This window comes from Rissa tridactyla, chromosome 16 (genome assembly GCF_028500815.1).
Source record: "Rissa tridactyla isolate bRisTri1 chromosome 16, bRisTri1.patW.cur.20221130, whole genome shotgun sequence".
Taxonomy (NCBI): domain Eukaryota; kingdom Metazoa; phylum Chordata; class Aves; order Charadriiformes; family Laridae; genus Rissa; species Rissa tridactyla.
The window spans coordinates 4,606,904-4,627,876 of NC_071481.1; the positions used below are offsets into that span (position 1 = coordinate 4,606,904).

A 20,973-nucleotide genomic window follows, 5' to 3' on the forward strand; every position below is an offset into this window, starting at 1 on the left:
TGCAGTTCTGCTATCACCTGTTTAATTTACCTTCTTCAAATGGGGCAAAGAAACTACAAGTCTCAGAATGCCCTTGTGACAGCTCTCAGGAAGCCACGATCACACGACAATAGAAAACTTACCCTGGTCTGATTTCCTCAATATCAGGAACGAGGTTTAGGAATTCGTTCTTTCCAGCCCTGGCAATATAGGAAGTTTCTACTGTAGGTATTATCTGGAACTGTTCCACCTCATGACAGGGACTGGAGGCACGAGAATTTGCTTCTGGTGTCCTTTAAAAAAAAAAAAAAAAAAAAAGGCCGAGAAAGAAAAGTGAATCACAACTGAATGTGACAATGGAATTTGAAGTGCATCTACAGCCTAGCCTTTCTCACAAGTTTCATCCTCCAGTCCAGATTTTTTGTATGACATTGGGAATCTTTTGTACAGTATCAAATAGCATCTCCCTGGAAATCTGTGGAATAAAACTTCTAATAACTGCAAGTAAGTTGTTTGCCCACTACTTCTCCCTCGTTTCTCTTGCCAAACGCAGTCACAACACAGACATGTGTCTTACTATGGTTTGATGTAAAATGTACTACTTTGTCAGCACTCCTCCTCTCAGGGATGTTAAACTGAGAAGGTATAAATTACAACGACATGCCTTTCACCAAGCAGTTATTCTCAATGTCATCAAAAATATCTTCTATAGATACAGCTGAGAAAGATAAACAGAGATTACTGGTCAAACTGGTTTATTCTGGGTTGTTGTTAGTAGGTCTTTTTAACAGACCTCTGAAAAAAAAACTTGTGGACTTTACACACTGAAGATGCACTGGTCATTGGAATGACAAGCATCTGACTGTTCTTTCAGCACAAAGAGAAAAAAAAAACACTTCAAAAGAACAAAATGGGGACAAATAATTGTGCAGAATGATTGGAGAAGATAAAGCAAGGGGCTGTACAGAGAAATATCCGAAAGTAGGGAAAAGGAAGAGAGAGGGTGAAAAAAAAATAATCAGAAAACACAGCAAAGAGATTTGTGAAGCATGAGAAGTAATATTTTTCTATTAATACCCTATACTTACTTCTGGTCAATGGAATTGCATCTTGAATCCACCAGAGAAGGGCAGGTAGATGAAGGAGTGAGGGTAGCACTGCTGAAACTCGACACTGATGGGTCCCGCCCAATTGGAGAAATATCCGACAACTACAAGGACAAATATCGGCAAAATATCAGAGAGTTGCTTTTGTAGCTAGTGTTCAGTCCTGGCTAGAACACGACATTCAGCATGTGGAAGACTCAGATAATAGATGGATATTTCTATTAGCCATTTTCCCACTCAGTAGTCAAAATAAAGAAAATTAATATGAAGTGTTTTGTTTCTTCATAGTATCAACAGATTCCACAAACTATAAATATATTGCTATTATACTACAGATATAGTGTATTGTATTGCATGAATTATTTACCTTGCAATCACTGATGCTGTTGTACACCTGGTTAAATTCCCGATTAAAAGTGTGAGTGAGAAGCTGCAGACACTAAAGGGAGAAGGGAAACAAACAACACACAGAAAAGAATTTTACCTTTAGATTTTCAGAGAAACTTGAACGCAAAAGGCAATTTGCCAAGAAATGCTTGGCAGCTCATGAAAGAATAAACAAATTCTAAACTGCTATGAAAAATCCCAGAAGAAGGAGGGAATAATCACTTCCCTTAATAAAATTAGTAAGTTTCATTTACTCCTAATGAAGGGGAACGAGGTACAGCCATAGCACAAAGTTAGCCACCACCACTGGCTGGTGAGAATGGATTATTTCACTATAAAGCGTGTTAAAATTAACCTCTCACAACACTGGATATTCACCATGCTATCTGAGAAGCTCATCATTAATCTCTAATCATCTTTGGCACCTCAGTTTAGACCCGTGATGCGTTTCTCATGTTATACCTTGGTGGCCAGCTCTTTCTCCCGATCCACCAGGCTCTCTATGTCTGCGGAGTCATAGCCGCTGCTCTCACTGGGTGTCACTGCACTCTCAAACGTTGTAGTCGAAATTTGTGAGGAAATGCTGGTGGAGGTACTGAGGGTTCCACTGCTCAGGCTGGGAGACAATGAGTCACTCAGGGACTTGGGGATGCTGTCACCAAGCTTTTCACGAAGCAGAAGGAAATGACGCGTTTTTTCCACCTGGTAAGAAAAGAAATCAGTATCATCTGCTCCAGGATGTTGCCTATTTTACAGGCATTGAATTCTTACGCATTCTTTTAAGATTCACACCAGTAAACATTTTTCCCAGGGAGGGGCGTTTACAAAGGCACTAGAAATTGAATCTGCCTTTGTTGAATACAAGGAGACTCTGAGCCGAAGACTCTCCTCAGCAGCCAGCCACATGCTTTCTATCTTCTCCATTGGAGAATTTATTTAAATCCTGACTTTAAGAACAAACTCCCATTTGGGAACCCGTTCAGCTCTGAAGGTCTCACCGTGGGTAGACTACAGGCAAATTCAGAGGTACAGTTGTGCTTTGCCTTTCACTTCCCTGATCTCTTTACTCACGTCATGCAGCAGCTCCAGTTTCTCCAGTTCCCACTGATGCTCTAGTATGAGGCTGTCACCCCTGGGCCTCCAACCTGCCAGGTTCTCTTCTCCTCGCACATATGCCACAGATGTATCCAGGACTTTCCTCCTCCTCCTCTGCATTCCTGAGCAGGAAAAAACAACATAAGACATGTTAAAGACATAGCCGGAGGGATGCCACTAAGGAACACTTACCAATTAGCAACCTGCGAAGAACCAACACTTGTGCTGTTTGGCTGGAAATATACACGCCAATGATCTCATTAACAGCAATCACGCATCCCCAAGAGATTTGATTTAGCCTGGCTTCCTTACTTCATTCAGGTATTTTCTACTGACACAAAATAATGCAAACTCCTGCTCAGTCTAATTCAACACAAGAACTTCCATTGCTAGGTCTTAGAGGAAAAATACACTGGCACTACATGAACTACGTTCCTTCCAAGTTATCAAGCTTGCATCAGATACCAGCAATATCTTCAAAAGACCAAGAGAAAACTATTGCTGCAAAACCAAGTCTCAACTGTGTTAGCTATGAGCCATGTATTATGCCCCCTAAGTCTATGACTCTGGTATATGCCCAGTTTCCTGACACATCCAGGTCAGAAAATGTAAAGTTTTCAGTGAATCCTTGGTTCAACAGTTGTAAACACAGACCCAAGTCAAAAGTAAAAGCCTGCACAAGTTTTTTATGGAATAGCAATGTTCACTGCTACTATGAAACACAGGAACTGCCTCCCATCAGGATAGAAGTGTTTACTCTGTTCTGCCTATCAAATTTTCTGCAATATTTCAGTTTACAGTATCTTTATTGTTTGAACACCCAGTCACTGCTTACCTGGACTTCCTGTGTCTGCCATTTTGCATAAACTTAGTTCATAGATCCCGGTTACTCGATTGCTGTTCACAAGAAAAAAAGAGGGAAAAAACCCTATTACCTTCAGAAATAAAGCTTTAGTTAAGTGGTCTCCAAATTAGAAGTTTAAGTACAGCTGTTAGTTAGAACTACATCTGAATTCTAATCTTGACATAAAATAGCCAGTACTGACTGCAACATCTCTAACAATGGCATTTCCCTCATGTTTCCCCCCATCCCCCATTAGACTCCGAGACCAGCTGCTGCAGTAAAGTCCAGGTCAGGGTCAGGATCATTTATGTGCAGGCTTGCAAAATGGATCTCTCTTTCCAACTGTTCAGTCAGAAGGCTGGAAAAGGGCTTAGTAAAGAGAGTCCATCAGAAGTTCACTGAAATAAATGCAAGAAAAAAAATGTTCAAAACCAGACTGGAGAACTCTAACTAGGTAGACTTTGAAGGAAGAAATACAGAAAACTAAGCTACATTCTCCCCATTCCCTCTAAGAGAAAAAGCATAGGCTGGCATAAAACATCAATACTAAAATTAGTCACTGAACTTACGAATCTGGAGACTTGGAGTAGCCACTGCCAAAGAGATTGCGTAGTGATCGTGGGGGGGAAATCTTGGCATCTCGTGAGTAAAAGACCATACAAACATCCTTTGTTATAACAGCAGGCTGAATGCAGTGGTCAAGCTAAGAGAAAAAACAGTAATGAATGAGTGGCTGCAGACAACTATGCCAAGTTATACTGCTTCTCTCTTGTAGCGGGACAGCTTTTTGAAATCCGTTCTTGTTTGGGTCTTTGGTGAAGGCTTTTCATATGTGTTTCTGTGAAAGAGAACTGTCAAATTTCTTGATGCATCTTGTGGGTGAAATAATTGTACTACACAAAACAACAGTGTCTTGCATGCAAAGCCAAAAGCTAGGCCAGTGTTTGTAACACTAGTAGTACTTAACGTCCACTGATTTCAATGGATTTTCAGATATAATGGTAGATAAAATGAGGCACAGAAAGGTTAAGGAGATCACCAGTTTCACTTCACTTTTGTTGCAAGGCAGTAATACCTCGACATCAATATGTTAACTGTGGATAAATTTTTCCACCCTGTTCTCAGAAAATGAACAAAGACTTTCACTGGCTTCAGGATTCAAAATCACCTAGTCCAGTTAAGTATTTATCTCGGGTACACATCGTCTGTTGTCTCAGATAGTTATACTTCAGTCACAAGCAAAAAGGCAGGCACAGGTCTCTAACCTCCAGGTAAGCAGAAAGGGTCATATAGATCTTCTCTCCATATGGTGTCACACGATTGAGGAGAAGGGAGTTATGCAAGGAGCTATCCCAAACTGCTTCAAACCGATAGAAAGTCCTGGAAAAAAGTACAGTAAAACCTCAATAGTAAGAGTTCCTCTGCATCCCTCCCATCGGTCAGCGTAAAGCATCTCTTCCTTGACATCATTCACTATGACTTTCATTTGCTTCGATAACAAATACTTGAAACAAAAACCTTCTCTTCTTTCCCAAGAAATGGGAAAGAGGCCATTGCCTGTTATGAAAAAGACCCATCTAAAAAGGAGAAGAGGGAATACAGAAGAGAACAAAAGCTGTCCTAACACTACAGGGAAGTCAGCACCAAAGAACAGTATTTCTAAACAGACAGAACTCCTCTCTATGGCTTCAGGTGCAATTCAGCCCAGCTGGACCTCCAAAGTGCATGGGAAGATTCTTTTCCACAGGCAACACACATTCTACACCATATTTTAGGACTAACATATAGCAACAGAAGAGATCCCTCTAATACTCAGTCTTAGAAAACCAGCAGTTTCTGAGAGCAAATCAGAATGATTGATAGGTAAGGATAAGTCCTATATTCAAGTGATAAAGATTTCTTTCTATGTCCCTACTAGCTTCAAGTAAAATCTTGCAGATCTACCACAAACTCTTTTAAGAAGTGTCTTGAATTTGGTACATGGAAAGAAAGGAGCTGAAGGCTCCCACAGTTCTAGCCCAGCAATTGGGAAACATCATCTGTTCAAGTAAAAAGTGAGAGCCATCATCATGCACAGGACAGCTAAATCCTCAGACCTAGAGTCACCATTGTACTCTCTCCTCTCTAACAGGGGCTTGGGGAAGTGAGCTTCCTCCTTTCTCACGGTAGAGACCGATTTCATGTAGGTTCCTTTGGAAAGAAGTCCTATACCCGTACTCAGGAATACAGCATGCTTTTCTACACTGGTAACAGAAAAAGAAGGCATTAATTCTTCATTGTGTCCATATAATTTCCCTCCCAAATCCCCTTGCCATTGAGGTTTTCCATCCTGAGTCCAAATGATGTACTAAAAGCAAGAAAGTCCTCCATGTATATTGTTTTTTTAAAACAAGTTATGTCTCTAAAGAGCTTCTGTACTAATGCCCAAGGCCAAGTCAGAAAAATAGAAAATGAAACCGAAGACAAATGACAGGGTGGGGGTGGAAGAAGGAAATAACAAACACCAAAAAGAAACATGAAACAGCCTAAGAGCAGACATAGCAAAAACTAAGGGTTCTGATCTCAAACAGAGCTCCCAAGAATCCCCTTTTCCTGATACCAATTACACAATTCGGAGCTAACACATCAAGACACCATGAACTGTGCAGTCAAGGAATACAATTTGAGAATATTGCTAAGTACTGTTTGCATCTGAAGTAGCATACTGAAGAAATTACTTCTAAATGTCCTGCTTCTATTAAAAATGCCACAGAGAAACACATTCTAAAGGCTAAGTAACTGGTAACTTTAAAAGCACTGTAATGTAATAATCCTTACTTGACTTAGATTAGGCAAATAACACAGGTTGTCCCTTAACCCTTTACAAATCTGTGTCGAGTGTCTGTGTTTTAATCTTTTGTCATGTCTTAGTTATGAGAGCGAATTTTTTAAGCTTTCACTAAGCTCCAGATCTACAATCTGGGTGAAAAAGTAGTAAGATCTGGTTCTCCCCAGATGGGAAAGCCAGTCTACCTGGCCCCTGAATCAGCTCTACACCATTTGTCAAACGTGCAATGGTGTGCACATGAGCATGTGCTCATGAACTGAGCACAGGTGTAAATGTTCATCTGTGCAGAACTAAGGGCCCCTCTTTAGCAAAATGATGACTTTCAGATGAACACCGAGTTGAAGTCAAGTATAGCTTTGAGACAGTTACTCTACTGGATTTCGTCTAGCCAGGAAGTTAAATATACACAGTCTTGCCTGTCCAAACCAGAACTTGCTAGAATAGTTACAGAGGGAGACAAAAAACAGAAGTGAGCAAACTTCATTCAGCAGAGCCAATAGCACAAGGAGGAAAATGGAGCAGAGCAAGCAAAGCACGGAAAACAGGAGAAACAGGTTAAAGGCACCAATGTATAGTTAGAACTGATTTTTAAGTGGATTTTAGCATTAGTGAAAGGCAGTGAATTGACAGCATTGAAGACTTAAAGTCTTCTCTTTTTCAAAGAGGCAGAAGACAGAGAGCAGCCTGTGCAGCCAGCCTGCTTGGCTGGGATCCAACCTGGAAGCAGAAAGAGGAATCCAGTCTGAGCAGTTACTACGCGTCTGGCTTCTCTGCCAACTAGGAAACTAAGAAGTAGCAACCACATGGTTAAATTTCAGATGCAAATCCAACCTAAGAACAGAGGTTGGATGCCAGTCACATGGCAGCCACTGCTTTTTGTTCAGCGCAACTCTGAGCTGGAATTTCAAGTAACCTAATCTTTCAGTCCTCGACTTGGTACTTCAAACATGGCAAGTTATGGAGTCAGAGACAGTAAGAAATTCCAAATTTAGTTCTTTGATAAAGAACAAAGGAAGAAAATAGCAAGAACTACAAATAGGGACTATATTCTGATGGCAACATTTTGGGAATCAGAAAGACTGAACAAAGGAAGCTCTCGCTTACACGAGAAGGAAAGTTTAATTTCACAAGTCCCTCACTGAATTGTACCTGAATAAACCCCTGACACAGAGGAGGAGGAGGTGTTCTACTTCTGGAAGAGCTAAGAGGCATGCTAACAGAATGCAGTAACAGCTAAAGGGGAAGTGGCAGCGATACAAATGAGACATAAAGCATTCTATTTTCAAGAACCTTTATGTACAAAGGAAGCAAACAGAAAATACCTAGGCATATCCTTATCAAGAAAGAGCCTGTAAAAACATAGAAAGAGCTTCAGTTAGTGCAGCGAAAAGCAGAACAGAAAAGCAACAGCTGAGAGGAACACGACGAGTGGACTTAAAAAAAACCCAAACAAACAACGAAGCCACAGCATGCAGAAAACAAATCTGCAGACAATGAGCAAATATAAGACATATCCCTTACTAGGGCTTCAATCCCGCTTCACCACTCTGCCATGCACTCATCCCACAACTTCAACCTTGGCTTTTTGGTAAGAGATGGTCAACAGCTTCACTTCACTCACACTCACCGTTCACCCAAGGGGCCCACCTAATAGAAAACCACAGAACTATATAGGAATTTTTTGAAATTGCTAGAGAACAGAAAGTACAGGGCTTTCCAACTGCAAATCCCTATCAGACTGTAATCCAGCAACAGTCCCCTTATGTTCCACTTATGCCGATCCGTTAATTCAATTACACTACAAGTAAAATACCCACTTCTCAGTGGGAGGCAAAGAATAACTGCTAAAAAACCCTGTCACAGTGTGCATTTACAGACACTAGGTGGCAGGAAGACATTCAGTTGGTAGGAGCCGTGTCCTGAATCCACCTTTAATATCGCAGTGCTATTTCAAAGTCCAGGCCTCTAATGGAGAAGGAAGAAGCCATTTCATTGCCTAGAAGGGATATCGCCTCCAGCATTCAGCAGCTGCACCAGAGATGGGCTCCAAAACAACCCAGTCCCCTCCAGAAACACTCTTTCAGAGTTAAATTTCAGAGATATTCCTGCTTTGCACCATCTAAACAGAGCCACGGCGTGGTCAAGTGACTTGGCTGATGTCAGAGGAGGGAGAGGCTGTGCCGGCAACGCAGCATTCTGCCTCCCTGCCCTTTGTTGCAGACGCTGAAGGAGAACAATGTGGAGTCTGACTGGTCTTCAGAGCAACGCACCCTAATGAGGAGACACACGCAGCCAGAAAGCTCTCAGACAGGGGCCCGGCTGCTGCCCTAATGGCTGCAGGTACATGGAACAGACACCCCCATATTACAACTGGAGTCAATTTCATACGTCTGTACAAATCCACAAATTATGAAGTTTAATTTACAAAGCACAGCTCTTGATTAAATTCTCACATGCTTATTCCAGGAATAATATAGGTAGGTATGTACATATCCATAAATACATCTCCTGAGATTGCCCTTGTACTTCAATGCTGTATTCTAGCAACAAACCTTGATGTTAGTTTAGAAGTTCTGGGTTAAATTCTGAGACTCCCTTAAGCTGTTCCTTTCCATCCTGCCTTTATGGTGCTTACAAATGGAAAGTAATTCAAATGCATTAACCAGAAATCCTCCAGGCAGACGAATGGACTTCAGCTTTAGCAAGAACTTACGGTAACATTCATTCCCTATCTGTATGCCCTGTGCCCATGGAATTCTACATTTAATAACTAGCAACATTTCCAGCTTTCCAAACATCCTGCCAATACCTCAGAGGTCAAAGAAATTTTAGATTCCTGCTACGGTGCTCACTTTACTCACTTACCTATTGGAGCTGTGAGAAGACTTCAGGTATTTTGCAGAGATAATATTCAAAGACAGAATAGCATCCACAGCAGCTTCATCTACCTCTGCTTTATTTCTTATACGTCCTGAAAAGGGTAGGAGAGGGAATCAATTAAAACTGAACCTGAAATACGGTGTTTGGGAAAACAAACTCCTATTTCAGACTATGTGATTAACAAGCAGCTATAAGTTGAAGTTGCAAAACTTAATTTCTTCCTCTGGATCTTTTTCAAAATCCTCCTCTCACAGCCAATACTCAAAGCTGACAGAATTTGGTACAACGAGAAATCACCATTAGTACTTTTTCTTCCTTACATAGCAACATGCAAAACAACAGACTCACCAACAACCAGCTCTCGCACATCTTTCCAGTGCAACTCGCTGCCCTTCTCATGGATAATGGTGACTGTGATTCTACGCTGGATTCCCTGGTAAAGTTCAAAAACAAAACGCTCGTGACGTATTCACACACACACTAACACCATCTATTTTGCACTTAGACTGCAAAAATGAAGCAAACAAGATCATTTAAATTAGTCTGTAACTGTGAACAAACACCTATGAGTTTCAGGGCCCTAAAATCAACTTACAAGGAACATTATATTTTCATGTGTAACAGAAATTAAGACTTCTCCCTTCTCACTCCACAAAGGCAGAGGTTTCTAGCCTAAAATGGTTCTGAAATTGCTGCTACACTCTCAAAGATATGTATGGTCCCTGGGATATATCAGAATTGACCACAAAAACAAGCAAATACTTAGGTAATGTGCGCTTATACGTTACATATAAAGTGTATACACACCAGAAGAAAAAGTGTATATACAACAGAAGAAGTTACTAGAAAATAACAACTAGTCATGCAGATATTCTCCTCCTTTGTCGCATGCATCTGTTAAAAGTCAAAATATAATAAAACTCCGTAACAGCTGGGAAGAAGGTAAAATTGTAGAATAGAAATAAACACCACATCTGAAGAAGAAAAATTCCTCAGGTGTTGGTGAGGACACTAGTAAATCCAGAGCTGAGTAACATTTTTATTAATTATTTTTTAAGGAAATTGTTGGAATATGACCATTATTCCTAAACTCTAAGACCTGTTCCTATCATTTTAAGAAAGAAAGGAAATGGAAGTCACAGGTCCTATGAAAACGAACTTTGAATTTGAGAGTAGAAAAAACAGAACATAAACCTATAAACAATATTTAACTAGGATTATCTTTAGAATCTAGCTAAACACAAATTATTATTAAAGACTATTACAGGCATTTAAAATGCACTGGGACACGGTCATTTTGTAGATCTGTCTCATAGCCACACGCAGTGAGAAAGAACCAATGGAAGCTGGTCCACATGATCCTTCTGTGTCCTTGGCCGAGCTGCTGGAGAACACTGAAGGCACAAATCTCATCCCAAAGGTTCCTGCTTTTTAAAAAGGCTTTCATCTATCATGAGTCGGATGCACACTGATAAGCAAAGGAAACAGCAATATACTAGAGGCCAAACATATTCTCCTCGTAGCCCAAAGCTAGCAGACTAAGTACAGGCTGAGAGATGACTGGCCCTACAGCTATCATTAGCCAGCTGCGTGGGAAAGAAGAAGAAATGAAAGATGCAAAATCCAGTCATTAGCACTCTAACCCCCCCCCAGAGACGAAACTTGCTGTTCTACAGCCTTCATTAGTACCTGGTGAAGCAGGAAGGTCCCCTGACAGGGCAGGCCTCCAGTGTGGTCCACAATAGCAGGAATATACCTGCGTGAGACAGTGAAATCAACAGGCAGGAAAGATACACCAGCACAGCAACTTTACTCTGTATTTTGCTGCCAACAGTCACCTCTCTATATTATATCTGAAGAAACAAGAGTGTTTCTACTCACTCTCAGACTGGACTCTTATCAGACCACAGTATCAGTGAAATATAGAAATATCATACACTGTACTTCCAGTACTTCTGGAAAACTATGAGGAAGTCACTTCCAAATATAATCTCTGAAGATCTGTCAGGGGAAAACCCTCTCTATAGCAGAGGTAAACAGAAAACAGCGCCTGCTAGATGATTTCTGGAGCAGTGAGCCAAAGAATCTAAACTCATGGCCTACACAGGATAAGTTTTCCCAGCACCTGTTCTGCTGGTGTGTACGGGCTTTCAAAGATTACGGAAAGATTACTTCAAGTGTGAAAGAATGTCATTCTGTCTCTTCAGTCCTGTCCAATAGGGACAACGAATGCCAGCAGAATTCACACCCAGTCACTACAAACCAGCTGACATAAGCCAGGCCACCACCCAATAACAATTGCTAACCATCAGCCTTGCCTGAACAGAACAAAGGGTAAAAGATCAAACTCCCATAAATCACTGTTCTTAAAATATAAAAGATTAATATGGGACTTACTCCCCTGTTGGCTCCAACTCGCTGATCTCAAACCACACAAGGAGGTCATATTTGCTCACGCTCTGGCCCAAGCTGGGTTTGCTCATAGTATTTAGCTTTGTAGCTGGCACTTAGAGAAAAAAAACAGAAAGAATAAGAAAAAAAAAAAAAGAATGGTTTACAAAGACTGAACAAGTAAAGCTTACCCTAGGGCTCACAGAACATGTCATTTCAGTGATCCCATGCATTCTATGTACATAGGCAGACCACATCTTTGCCCATGAAAATGATGTTGCTTACAGCAATCATTATTTCTCAAAGCGTTGTTTTTTAGATCTAAGTTACTAGACTTTTAAAAAAAACAACGAAAAAAGTGTATCCAAAAAGCTTGTAAAAATATGCAGTCTCTTTAGATCCACAGAAAAAAGTTTTTTCAAATGTGCATCAGTTACTTTATGGCTTAGCAGTTTGTGATTTAGAATTGCTTAGGTCTGTTCATTTGCACCATTACTCACCCATAAAGTACACTTCCCCTTCCCTACACAATAAAATAAAATAATAAAAAAATCAAGAACTTAAAACTTTGGTCTTCACTTCTTCATGTTACAAATTGCTAGTCTCCTGTACCAGTTTAGATAAGAGAATGCGTATGTATAAAGGCTGAACAAGACTTATTCCAGAGCCATAATCCTGCCGAAGTATGTTTCTGGGCTCCTTATGTTCTGATATTAGTGATTACTAAGGGCCATTAAAAAAAAAAAGTGATTTCTGTGTCTTTTCTGGGTAAAATAGCAGCTACCTAGAGGGACAGATTTTACAAGAATCGGTTATTTGAAGCACTACAACTCCGTCATGCTTGGCAGCAAGCTTTAGTGTCATCGTTTACTCTTCCCATTCATTACTTGGGGTAGTCACTCTCTTATTCCCATCACATCACGTAGCTGCACATGAACTCAGTACAGCTGGACTCAATGCTGTTGAGAGCAAGAGGAACATCACACACACCAAGTCACTCAAGTTTACTGCTAAGCAGAGAAACTTGAAAGTGCTAGAAGAGAAAAACAACAGAAAGACACATTTAACTAAACATGAAAGCTGGTTCTAGAAGTTCTTGTGGACTTGCACTGGCATAATTAATAACCAGTGTGTCGTCTTTTTTTTTTCCTTTGGTAATAAAATAAAAATGTAAGTGAGGAACAGCACTGTTAGTGGCAAAAAAAAAAAAGATGAGCAAAAAGGAAACCTATATAGAAGACAGCAGAACGTTTCTTCTACAGCTAGCTGTTTTTTCATATGCAGCACCTCTCGTCCCAATCTCATAAAACTATGCACAGAACACAAAAAAAATGAGAGGTCCAGGAAGTTTCAGGGAATAGATCCAGTGACACAGAAAAATCTCTGATACCCAGCACACTGGAATTTATAGACTTTCTATATAGTTCACTCTAGAATAGCCCTAAACTTAAGCACAGCATCATCCTTCCATGACCACAACCATGGCAGTTTCTAGTCCCAGGAATACTACATGATAAAGATAAGAAAAAAGGAATTTTGAAGGATGTTTTGGAACTACTCCTACATCTACCATAGATCAAGTTTGGCTACTAACCATCTCGTTTAGGAGCCCGCTCACTCTGACAACTGGGAACAGGCAGAAAGAGAAAAGGTGGCAGCTGGTCAGCTCCATCCTGGAAAGCAGCCACAGCAGAGGACGCAAGCACGTTGGCATGCTCCGATAGCGTGTTCAGCACATGCACGTTTACATAGCCAGACATAAGATACCTAATCAACTCAATTTTTCTTTCATGGTCTGCAAACGGAATGGAACACACACAAAAAGAAAAAAGGATGGTAGAAATATGCAGGTGAGAGAAAGCTGGAGGAGGAGGAAATTAAAAGGTGAAATGGAAAAAAAACACAAATGAGTTCAGCATGCATTATTACAATTAAGCAAAGAAAACCAAGGATCGTTTTAACAAGACTGACTCACTAAACAAGAATGTTAGAGAGCAAAAAGATGAAGCTGTTAATGAGTACGCAAATTTCCAGTCAAGTGCTCAGTAAGCACATAAAAAGCCATGGCCAGATCTCATGGAATATGGTCAGCACACCTCAGGAATTTAATTCTACCCTTTAATGAACCAAGAAGCACTTCCTGCAAGAAGAGGTTGAAGAGAACACATAAAAGCGAAGATGGCCAGAAAAGATACATCCAATGCCCTTTGCAACATTCACTCCATGACATTTCTTGGTGTCCTGAATAGCTTAGGAATACTCGTCAACCTTCATTTTCAGTAGCAGACATGCGATGTACAGAATTTGGGAACTGTTCTCACCTGGCTTTGAGAGTGGCATAGGGGGAGGAAAGAATCTTCGGGAAGGCTGTGGAGGGCTACAGAGAAATGGAAAGAGTTATCAATATAGAGGCAGCCAAACATAAAAAAATATATTCTGATACACACACATGCATGTATGTATACACATATACCCCCAGTACAGTCCTTCCACCCATTTTTCTCTCTAAAAATATCCTCACAATCCCATGAAGACAGGTAAATATCACCTGTCAGGAAAACAAGTGGACTCGGCACACTTCTCAGACTAACCTATGTCCTTTTTCTATTCTAACTTCATTAATCCTCGCTGTCAGTAAAAAAAAAAAAAAAAAAAAATTATTTACAGTTTCCAACTGCTCTACCCCCATTCTGCACTGAAAATTTAGGTAGGTTATAGGCATTTCCCAAAATAATTTAAGGAAAAGGAACAAGCCTCAGCTGGCATTTCCTCTTAAAACCAGCATGTGCTTCCTCTTTGCAGCTGCTGCCTTGAGCCGCAGGGTTACCCAGGCCAAGCAGTCCAGACAACAGCCTCTTCCCTTAAGCCGTGAGGACAAACACAACAAATAGAGGTCCTTTCCCCCATACCAAAAATTCAAATGCTCAGCAACTTTGGCACTAGTATGTCAAAAGGTTGAGCGCCTTTGGTTTTCCCCCTAATCTTGTGTCTCTTCTTTTGTCGTCCTACCTTCATGCATCAGGCCACTTGCCCAGAGGGAACACTGATCTCAGAACCCACCGAGATCACTACTGAAGTCCTGAGTACAATATTCTGCCACCACAGTGTTTGTAGGGTGGATGCAGCTGTACTGGCAAAACAGTTTTCCGTGTTTGAGATGGCAGAACAATTCCATCACTCACTACCAAAACACAGTACACTGGGTAAACAGGCCTCTGCCAGCACTCTCCCCTCAGTCAGGAATCCTGCTCGTGGGGGAGTGGCTGTATAATTTCAGGAGAATGAAAAAGCACTGCCTGAACTGCAGAGCTAACCTGAGCAGGACCACAAAGCCTTTATGCCAGAAGAGCGAACAGTACCTGTTGAGATCCTGTCCTTGCAGATGGAGAGGATGCTGCTGATAATGTCCAAAAACTTCAAACACAATAGGCTTTGTTTTGATGTACTCCACAAAGGATTCTGTTACCTCCACAGCAATCTATTAGGCAAAGTAAGGAAAGAAAATGAGACATACAAAAAGGGAAATCTTAGAAGTCTGAGTTTTAGGAGTCTTTATTTTTCATACAGTTTAGCACCACTCACAGTAAAAGCAACTGCATTCCTTTTTGGTTTAGGCATTCATTTCACTCTCCCACAAAGAAGAAAATGCAAGACTCAGTATCAGGCATTTTAAGTAGGAGGAGAGGAGGCTACATGTAACCAAAGGATTACACGGTTCATAAAAACAGATATATTCAGTTCATCTGAGATCATGAGCACGGCTGTTCACAAATATTCTATTTCCTGAATCCTAGACTGCTTTCACTGAACATCCTGAAAGGAAACAGAGAATTCAAGGGCAGGAAATAGAGGTGAAAGAAGAGTTACATCTGCCACACAGAATCATTCTGTATTTTGTTCTCCATTGGGGATTACATCATTCACCTGATCCCTCCTCCTACTGTCTCTTCTTAATAATTCCCCTTGCCCCCCTTCCCACACGCCTCTCGTGAGTTTAACAACAAGGATACACACAACTCCCAGTGCTAAAACAGGCACTTACTACGCCTGTAAAGTTTTACTTACATTCTGAACATGATAAAACCCAAGGGGAGTCCCTCGACCATTGTTTTTCAGAGGTTCTGTTGAGAAAGCTTCATCATGCCGATGTAAAAAGCTTTAAAACAAACAAGCAACAAACCAATAATAAAACACCACAGAACAGTTTAGTGAAGAATGCTGTGCTGTGAACCCAGCACTGAAAGGAAACCCATAAATTTATTCTGCTAGAACTTTACAGGGAGTTGTGTGATAGACGAAAGCTAGGAATACCCTAGTCTTTGGGACCACAGTTCCTGTATTTATTTTGTGTCTTTATTACTCCCATTTTTTGTTCTCTTCCTTAAGAATCTAAGCCAAAGAACATTTTCACTGGAGAGCTACGGAGATACTCAAGGTTCACATAGCTTTCATTCCAATTGAGCCTATGTACAATCTAATAGCAGATTTTTCACATTAAAAAACTTAAGATATCTATAACTAGATCCTTTCTGCAAAACTTTATTCCTTAACACCATATTAATAGAAAGCAGGTACTGCTTGTAACAGGAATTCCAGGAACTGGCCAGGTGTTTTTCTGTGCTATACCACACTGCCATTGATTTGAAAAGCTCTCAATCAGACCCTCCGTTGCCCGCTATTATTTGCACTCTCTATCAAACCATTCATTGAATAATGTAAATAAGGACAAATGCTTACTTGAACTGGCAGAAAATATCTGCATATTCAGGTAGGATGCCGCTGGCCTGTAGCACTGTCACACGGAAGGTAAACACACTGCCCAGTTTCAAGTGATCACCAATTTCCTCAGTGAATCCTTCCATAGTCATCTTTCCATCCAAAGTGGCTGACTTCAAGTCTTAGGGAGACACAAATATCCCACATGAAATCACTTTTCTTTTTTTTTTTCTCCTCCTTTCTTTTCTTAAAATTTTAAGAATTCTTAAATTCTCTTTCTTTTTTTCTTACTGTTCCTTCAGGCAACAGTTTAGTCCCATCACACTTTTTTGGTTTTCTTTTGATCCCAAATTATTTGCTGATGATCAAAAGCTCCAAATACCTGGGAACAGTTTTTTTCCTGCACAGTTCTTCAAGTGAGTAACTTCAGCATCCATCATACGCAACCCATCGGTTACACCGCTCCCTACTTACCATATTCTTGAAGGACACTCAGAATCCCGTTCTATCACAACTGAAAGCATCCCAGATTTCCCTTAAGCTCTCCAAAACTACTACATATTTCTGGCTTACCTAGCTCATTCGTTCTGTTTATCTCCTCTGGAGGAGTGGTAACCTCTGAATTCTGTCCTTGCCCTTCCACAATTCTTAATTCTTCCAATGACAGTCCAGACCGAGTCATCGCAACTGAAGAAAAATCACTCTGAAAAAAATAAATGAAGTTGGATGTAACAGACCCCTGCAGTTTCTGGTTTTCCCATCCCCTTCTTCCCCCGCATTACTTATTCTTTATTTAGAAGCACAAACTACTGCACTCAAAGAAACCCAACTCAATTTTAAGACTTCTTACCTTATCAAAATATTCATTGTCAAATGAAATTTTAGCTGTGCCAGACTGTCGAATACCAGATCCATAATCTGGGGCTTCTTCATCAGCTAAAAAACAGGAAAAAAAATTGATGGGGAGGAGAAGGAAAAACCCTCAGAATTACCTAAATGGAAATTCTGATTACAATGGAAACCAGTCCATAAAGTAGAAGAGTTCCAGCCGTCCAACAAGACTGGAATAAGTGCTGAAAAATATCATAGCAAAAATCTATCCATCATGAACTCAAGTGTGGAAAAACAATAAGAGCTATGAAGTTTCATCATGAATATACTTAACTGTACAGAATTTTAATACAAAAACAACTTCAGTACTCATTTTGATTATTTATTTACTTCTGATTATTATAGCTGAGGTGAATTAATATACCATGATACAACAACCCACAGGGGAATTGATGGCATTTGAAATTCTGTAGCCATAAATGAAAGCAGTCCCACTAGCAAAGCTTCACAAGTACACGCTGTAAGACTGAAAGGCGGTTCTGTCCATTTTAACCTCCTCCTCTTTGTGGAGAGTAACAACAACGAGACCTGGTTAAACGCCAGATATTTTTTCCACAGTAAATGCATGCTTGCAGGAGAAATCCCAACATTCAGAATGTGTTCCGAGACTTTGCTTAGGGACCAAATAATGCCATGGCCTTTTTTCAGGAGATGTGCCCAGTTCAATTGCTATTAGTCATGGTGTATTCTATTTATTTGGATGGATAAATAGAATATTTATTTGGAAATATTTGGTCAATGCTAAGGAGACCAAACCAAGCTAGAAATGAGACTTTTGTACATGTTAAAATAGATTTTATTTCACTTGCTGTATAGTCCCTGCCAGAGGGATTCTTACACATCTTCAGAGTCTGAGATTTCATTATACGTTCCCATGGAGAGTGAAACTTCCAGGGTTACCCTACCTAAACAATAAAGAGAGGTTGGCAGTTTGCCACTGCTAGAAAGGACAAATTATGGGAAGTATCTGTGCTCTCACCAGCGTGGATAAGACATGGCTAACCACCAGCAGTAAAACTCAACTAGCTCACCCCACACTGGAAAAGTATGAAATATTGGCAGCTGACAAGCAAACCGCAGTGAAGCTCCGGCACACACACAACAGCAGTTCAAAACTGGCTGAAGCAGTTACCATCCCCATACCTCTACCCTTCTCTTCTGAAAAGCTGGTAATTCTTGGTGATTAAACAGTATGTTAAAGCAGCTTCTAAGTCTCAACACATTTTAGTGAGGCAATGAAATGGAAAATTGCTGCTGATTTCTGTTTATACTATGCTGAAAACCGTCAGCTCAGGAACTTCTTCACAGGGTATTCAGTCAGAGAATGGAAGAGTGTTTCTGCGCGTTATTTAAAAGGATAGTTTGAGAAGAGCTAACAAGTGGTACATTTAACTTCTCTGCAAGTCATCACAACTACCAAACTTGCATAAACCCTTGTCTGCTGTTTATACTGGGTGCCAGAAAGAAAACCTTTGCTTTATTTTTAGTTTTTAGACTTATTGACACTAGTTAGTCCTTCCACTGTCTTAAAAAGCAGTATATCATTAGCTGCCAGGTATAAACTTCAGTGGTCAACACCATCATTTTAAAACCTTCTAATCAGTACCATTATTTCAAGTTTTATTCATGCTTGGTCCATATGATTCACACCAATTGCAACATTAAAATTACTCAGGTTTGATTTGTTTGCCTGTTTTTTAAAGCTGCAGATATTGATAGCATACCAAACAGTTGCGATATAAAGCTCTCAGGGTATCTCACCTGCTATAGCTTGCACGGCTACTCGCAGAAATCCTCGCACTTCTCCCTTCTCACTAACAACAGCTACTCTGTGAATAAGAGGCACCGGGTACAGCAGATTGCTCAGGTACACAAATGCTCTGGAAGGAAAGAAAACACGAACAACATTAGGCAATCATCTGCAAAACCAGACTGCAGTAATTGGTTGGCTAATGGGACATTCAAATCTTCAGTCTACTTCACTCCTTCCATTAGACCTACACTGTGGCCGTGTATCCATTTGTCCACACAAGGCTCTTCAGCAGTGTCAAAGCTACGGGAAGCTACAAAACGCTCTAACTCAGAGTATATCAGAGACGCAGGGCTTGTATTAGTGAGTTACAAAACATACAAAGGAGACAATTTAAGATGATGGCTTTCTACAAGGTAATTTTAGAGGCACTACAGTTGTAAACGGAGCTGTTAGCAAGATTGTGGAAGTCTACTAAGGAACACTGATTATAAAGAATTGTTGAGTTTTTCACCCCACGAGTGTAGTTTGAAGTGACAAAGGGGAATTGATCTGCTGTGTTCACACAGCCTCAAATATTTTACCGAACGTATAAAAACACTTTCCCAAATAGCTTGACTGAATGTTTTCTCTCTTCTACATACATTTGATAACACTACATACAGAGTAATCAGAAATCCCCAATAAACCATGTCATCTCTTGGGTTTCTTGGCAGATTCACTGAGTGTACAGATAGTGGAAGACTGATAGTCTTCACAGCTAAATATATTTAGGAGTAATATATTTGTTTCTTTAAAAACAAACAAACAAACAAAAACCCCACAAACAATGAATCACCACAACAGCATTTGAGAGTAATCGTGTAGAAATTACAGTTTACAATAGGAAAAGCAGCATTTAGGCCCAGGACTGGATGATCCTGCCATACGCTAACTTCTAAAGTTAATACAAGCAGGGTCTATTTTGGAACAATAAAGTTCACAAGTTTTTATTGTACAAATTTTTAATTAAAAGTTGGACTGCTGTTATTATTTTACTTTTCTGCAATGAATTGCAAGAGTTCTTAGAACAGCGCACACTTCAGTGTCATTAGCTTGAGCAAAACTTTAAATGCTGAGAAGCCTGACAAGTCAGGCAAAGAATGGCTCTCAACAAGGGGAAAAACCTGGCAGGCTTTATTTATTGAGTGAGCTGTTTCAAAGTTCATAAGAATACTGAGATGATACAGAAGTTTAACTAATAATTTCACCAGTGATTGGATTTAAAGTGACTAACCAATTATGTATGTAATTATTATGAATTTATGCATATTAAATTATACTAAACACCAGTCATTTGTTTAACTGGATTTCCTTCTTGCAGTCCTTTTATTCTTTTAGTCTTTATTATTAATATATCATTAATTCCTCAAATTTATAACTGTTATTGTTTAATACTCATAGGGAAAGTCCTGCATGACAAAAGAGGACTGAGAGAAAAATGAAGTTGTTCGCTGCCTCTGTCTGGAGACATCAGCTGCAGGATTTGTGTTGTGCACACAGCAAGACTGATCCGAACCCAGCTCCTTGGGACGCCCAGCTAAGGACCAAAGGTAGGAAAGGGAAGCGTTTCTCCGTGGGTTCACGTGCCTGTTCCCAGAATGAATGAATTCTCTTGAAATGACAAGGCAATCAAACAGGGGTCAGTTGGGAACCAAAGCGACAAAAATAATGCTACTAAAAAAACAAAGTGGTGACAAAATGCAATAGAGAAGAGAATGATTAATAAGGCTATAAACATGCCAAAACAAAAAAAAAAATGAAGAAAACCATACAACAAAAAAACAACTGCAACATAACACTTGACTAAGATTAGGATCTAGTTCCTTTTCAGTCTGCTCCAAAGTGAGGTAAGCACAGATAAAGCAGGGGAAGGGAGAAAAGACTAAATTTAAAGTAACAAAAAGGGAAGTTTAATTTTTTTTTTCCCCTCTAAGAAAGCATTTTAATTTTTAGCTTTGAAATTTCAGGTGATGCTCATTTGAGAAAGCAGCATCCCACCATACAAGAAAACAGTCCTCCACACTAACAAAGTGGAATTCTTCACTTGGCCCGGACGAGGGATGGA

At 40.1% G+C, this 20,973-nt stretch overlaps 1 protein-coding gene across 6 annotated transcripts in view; it reads right to left on the minus strand.

The window, feature by feature from the left end:
* Positions 1-20,973, minus strand: part of KIF1B (kinesin family member 1B) — a 95,528-nt gene that overhangs the window by 7,073 nt on the left and 67,482 nt on the right. For all 6 annotated transcript variants that reach the window (XM_054222226.1, XM_054222225.1, XM_054222223.1 and 3 more), the window contains 19 exons: positions 18,878-18,996; positions 17,076-17,161; positions 16,799-16,928; positions 16,247-16,406; positions 15,575-15,665; positions 14,869-14,987; positions 13,831-13,886; positions 11,516-11,624; positions 10,808-10,874; positions 9,467-9,551; positions 9,104-9,209; positions 4,677-4,791; positions 3,981-4,114; positions 3,403-3,464; positions 2,544-2,689; positions 1,935-2,174; positions 1,453-1,524; positions 1,068-1,189; positions 123-272 (listed from right to left, as the gene is read on the minus strand). In XM_054222226.1, coding sequence (XP_054078201.1) covers positions 123-272; positions 1,068-1,189; positions 1,453-1,524; positions 1,935-2,174; positions 2,544-2,689; positions 3,403-3,464; positions 3,981-4,114; positions 4,677-4,791; positions 9,104-9,209; positions 9,467-9,551; positions 10,808-10,874; positions 11,516-11,624; positions 13,831-13,886; positions 14,869-14,987; positions 15,575-15,665; positions 16,247-16,406; positions 16,799-16,928; positions 17,076-17,161; positions 18,878-18,996 — 2,169 coding nt within the window. The remainder of the gene's footprint in view (positions 1-122; positions 273-1,067; positions 1,190-1,452; positions 1,525-1,934; positions 2,175-2,543; positions 2,690-3,402; positions 3,465-3,980; positions 4,115-4,676; positions 4,792-9,103; positions 9,210-9,466; positions 9,552-10,807; positions 10,875-11,515; positions 11,625-13,830; positions 13,887-14,868; positions 14,988-15,574; positions 15,666-16,246; positions 16,407-16,798; positions 16,929-17,075; positions 17,162-18,877; positions 18,997-20,973) is intronic.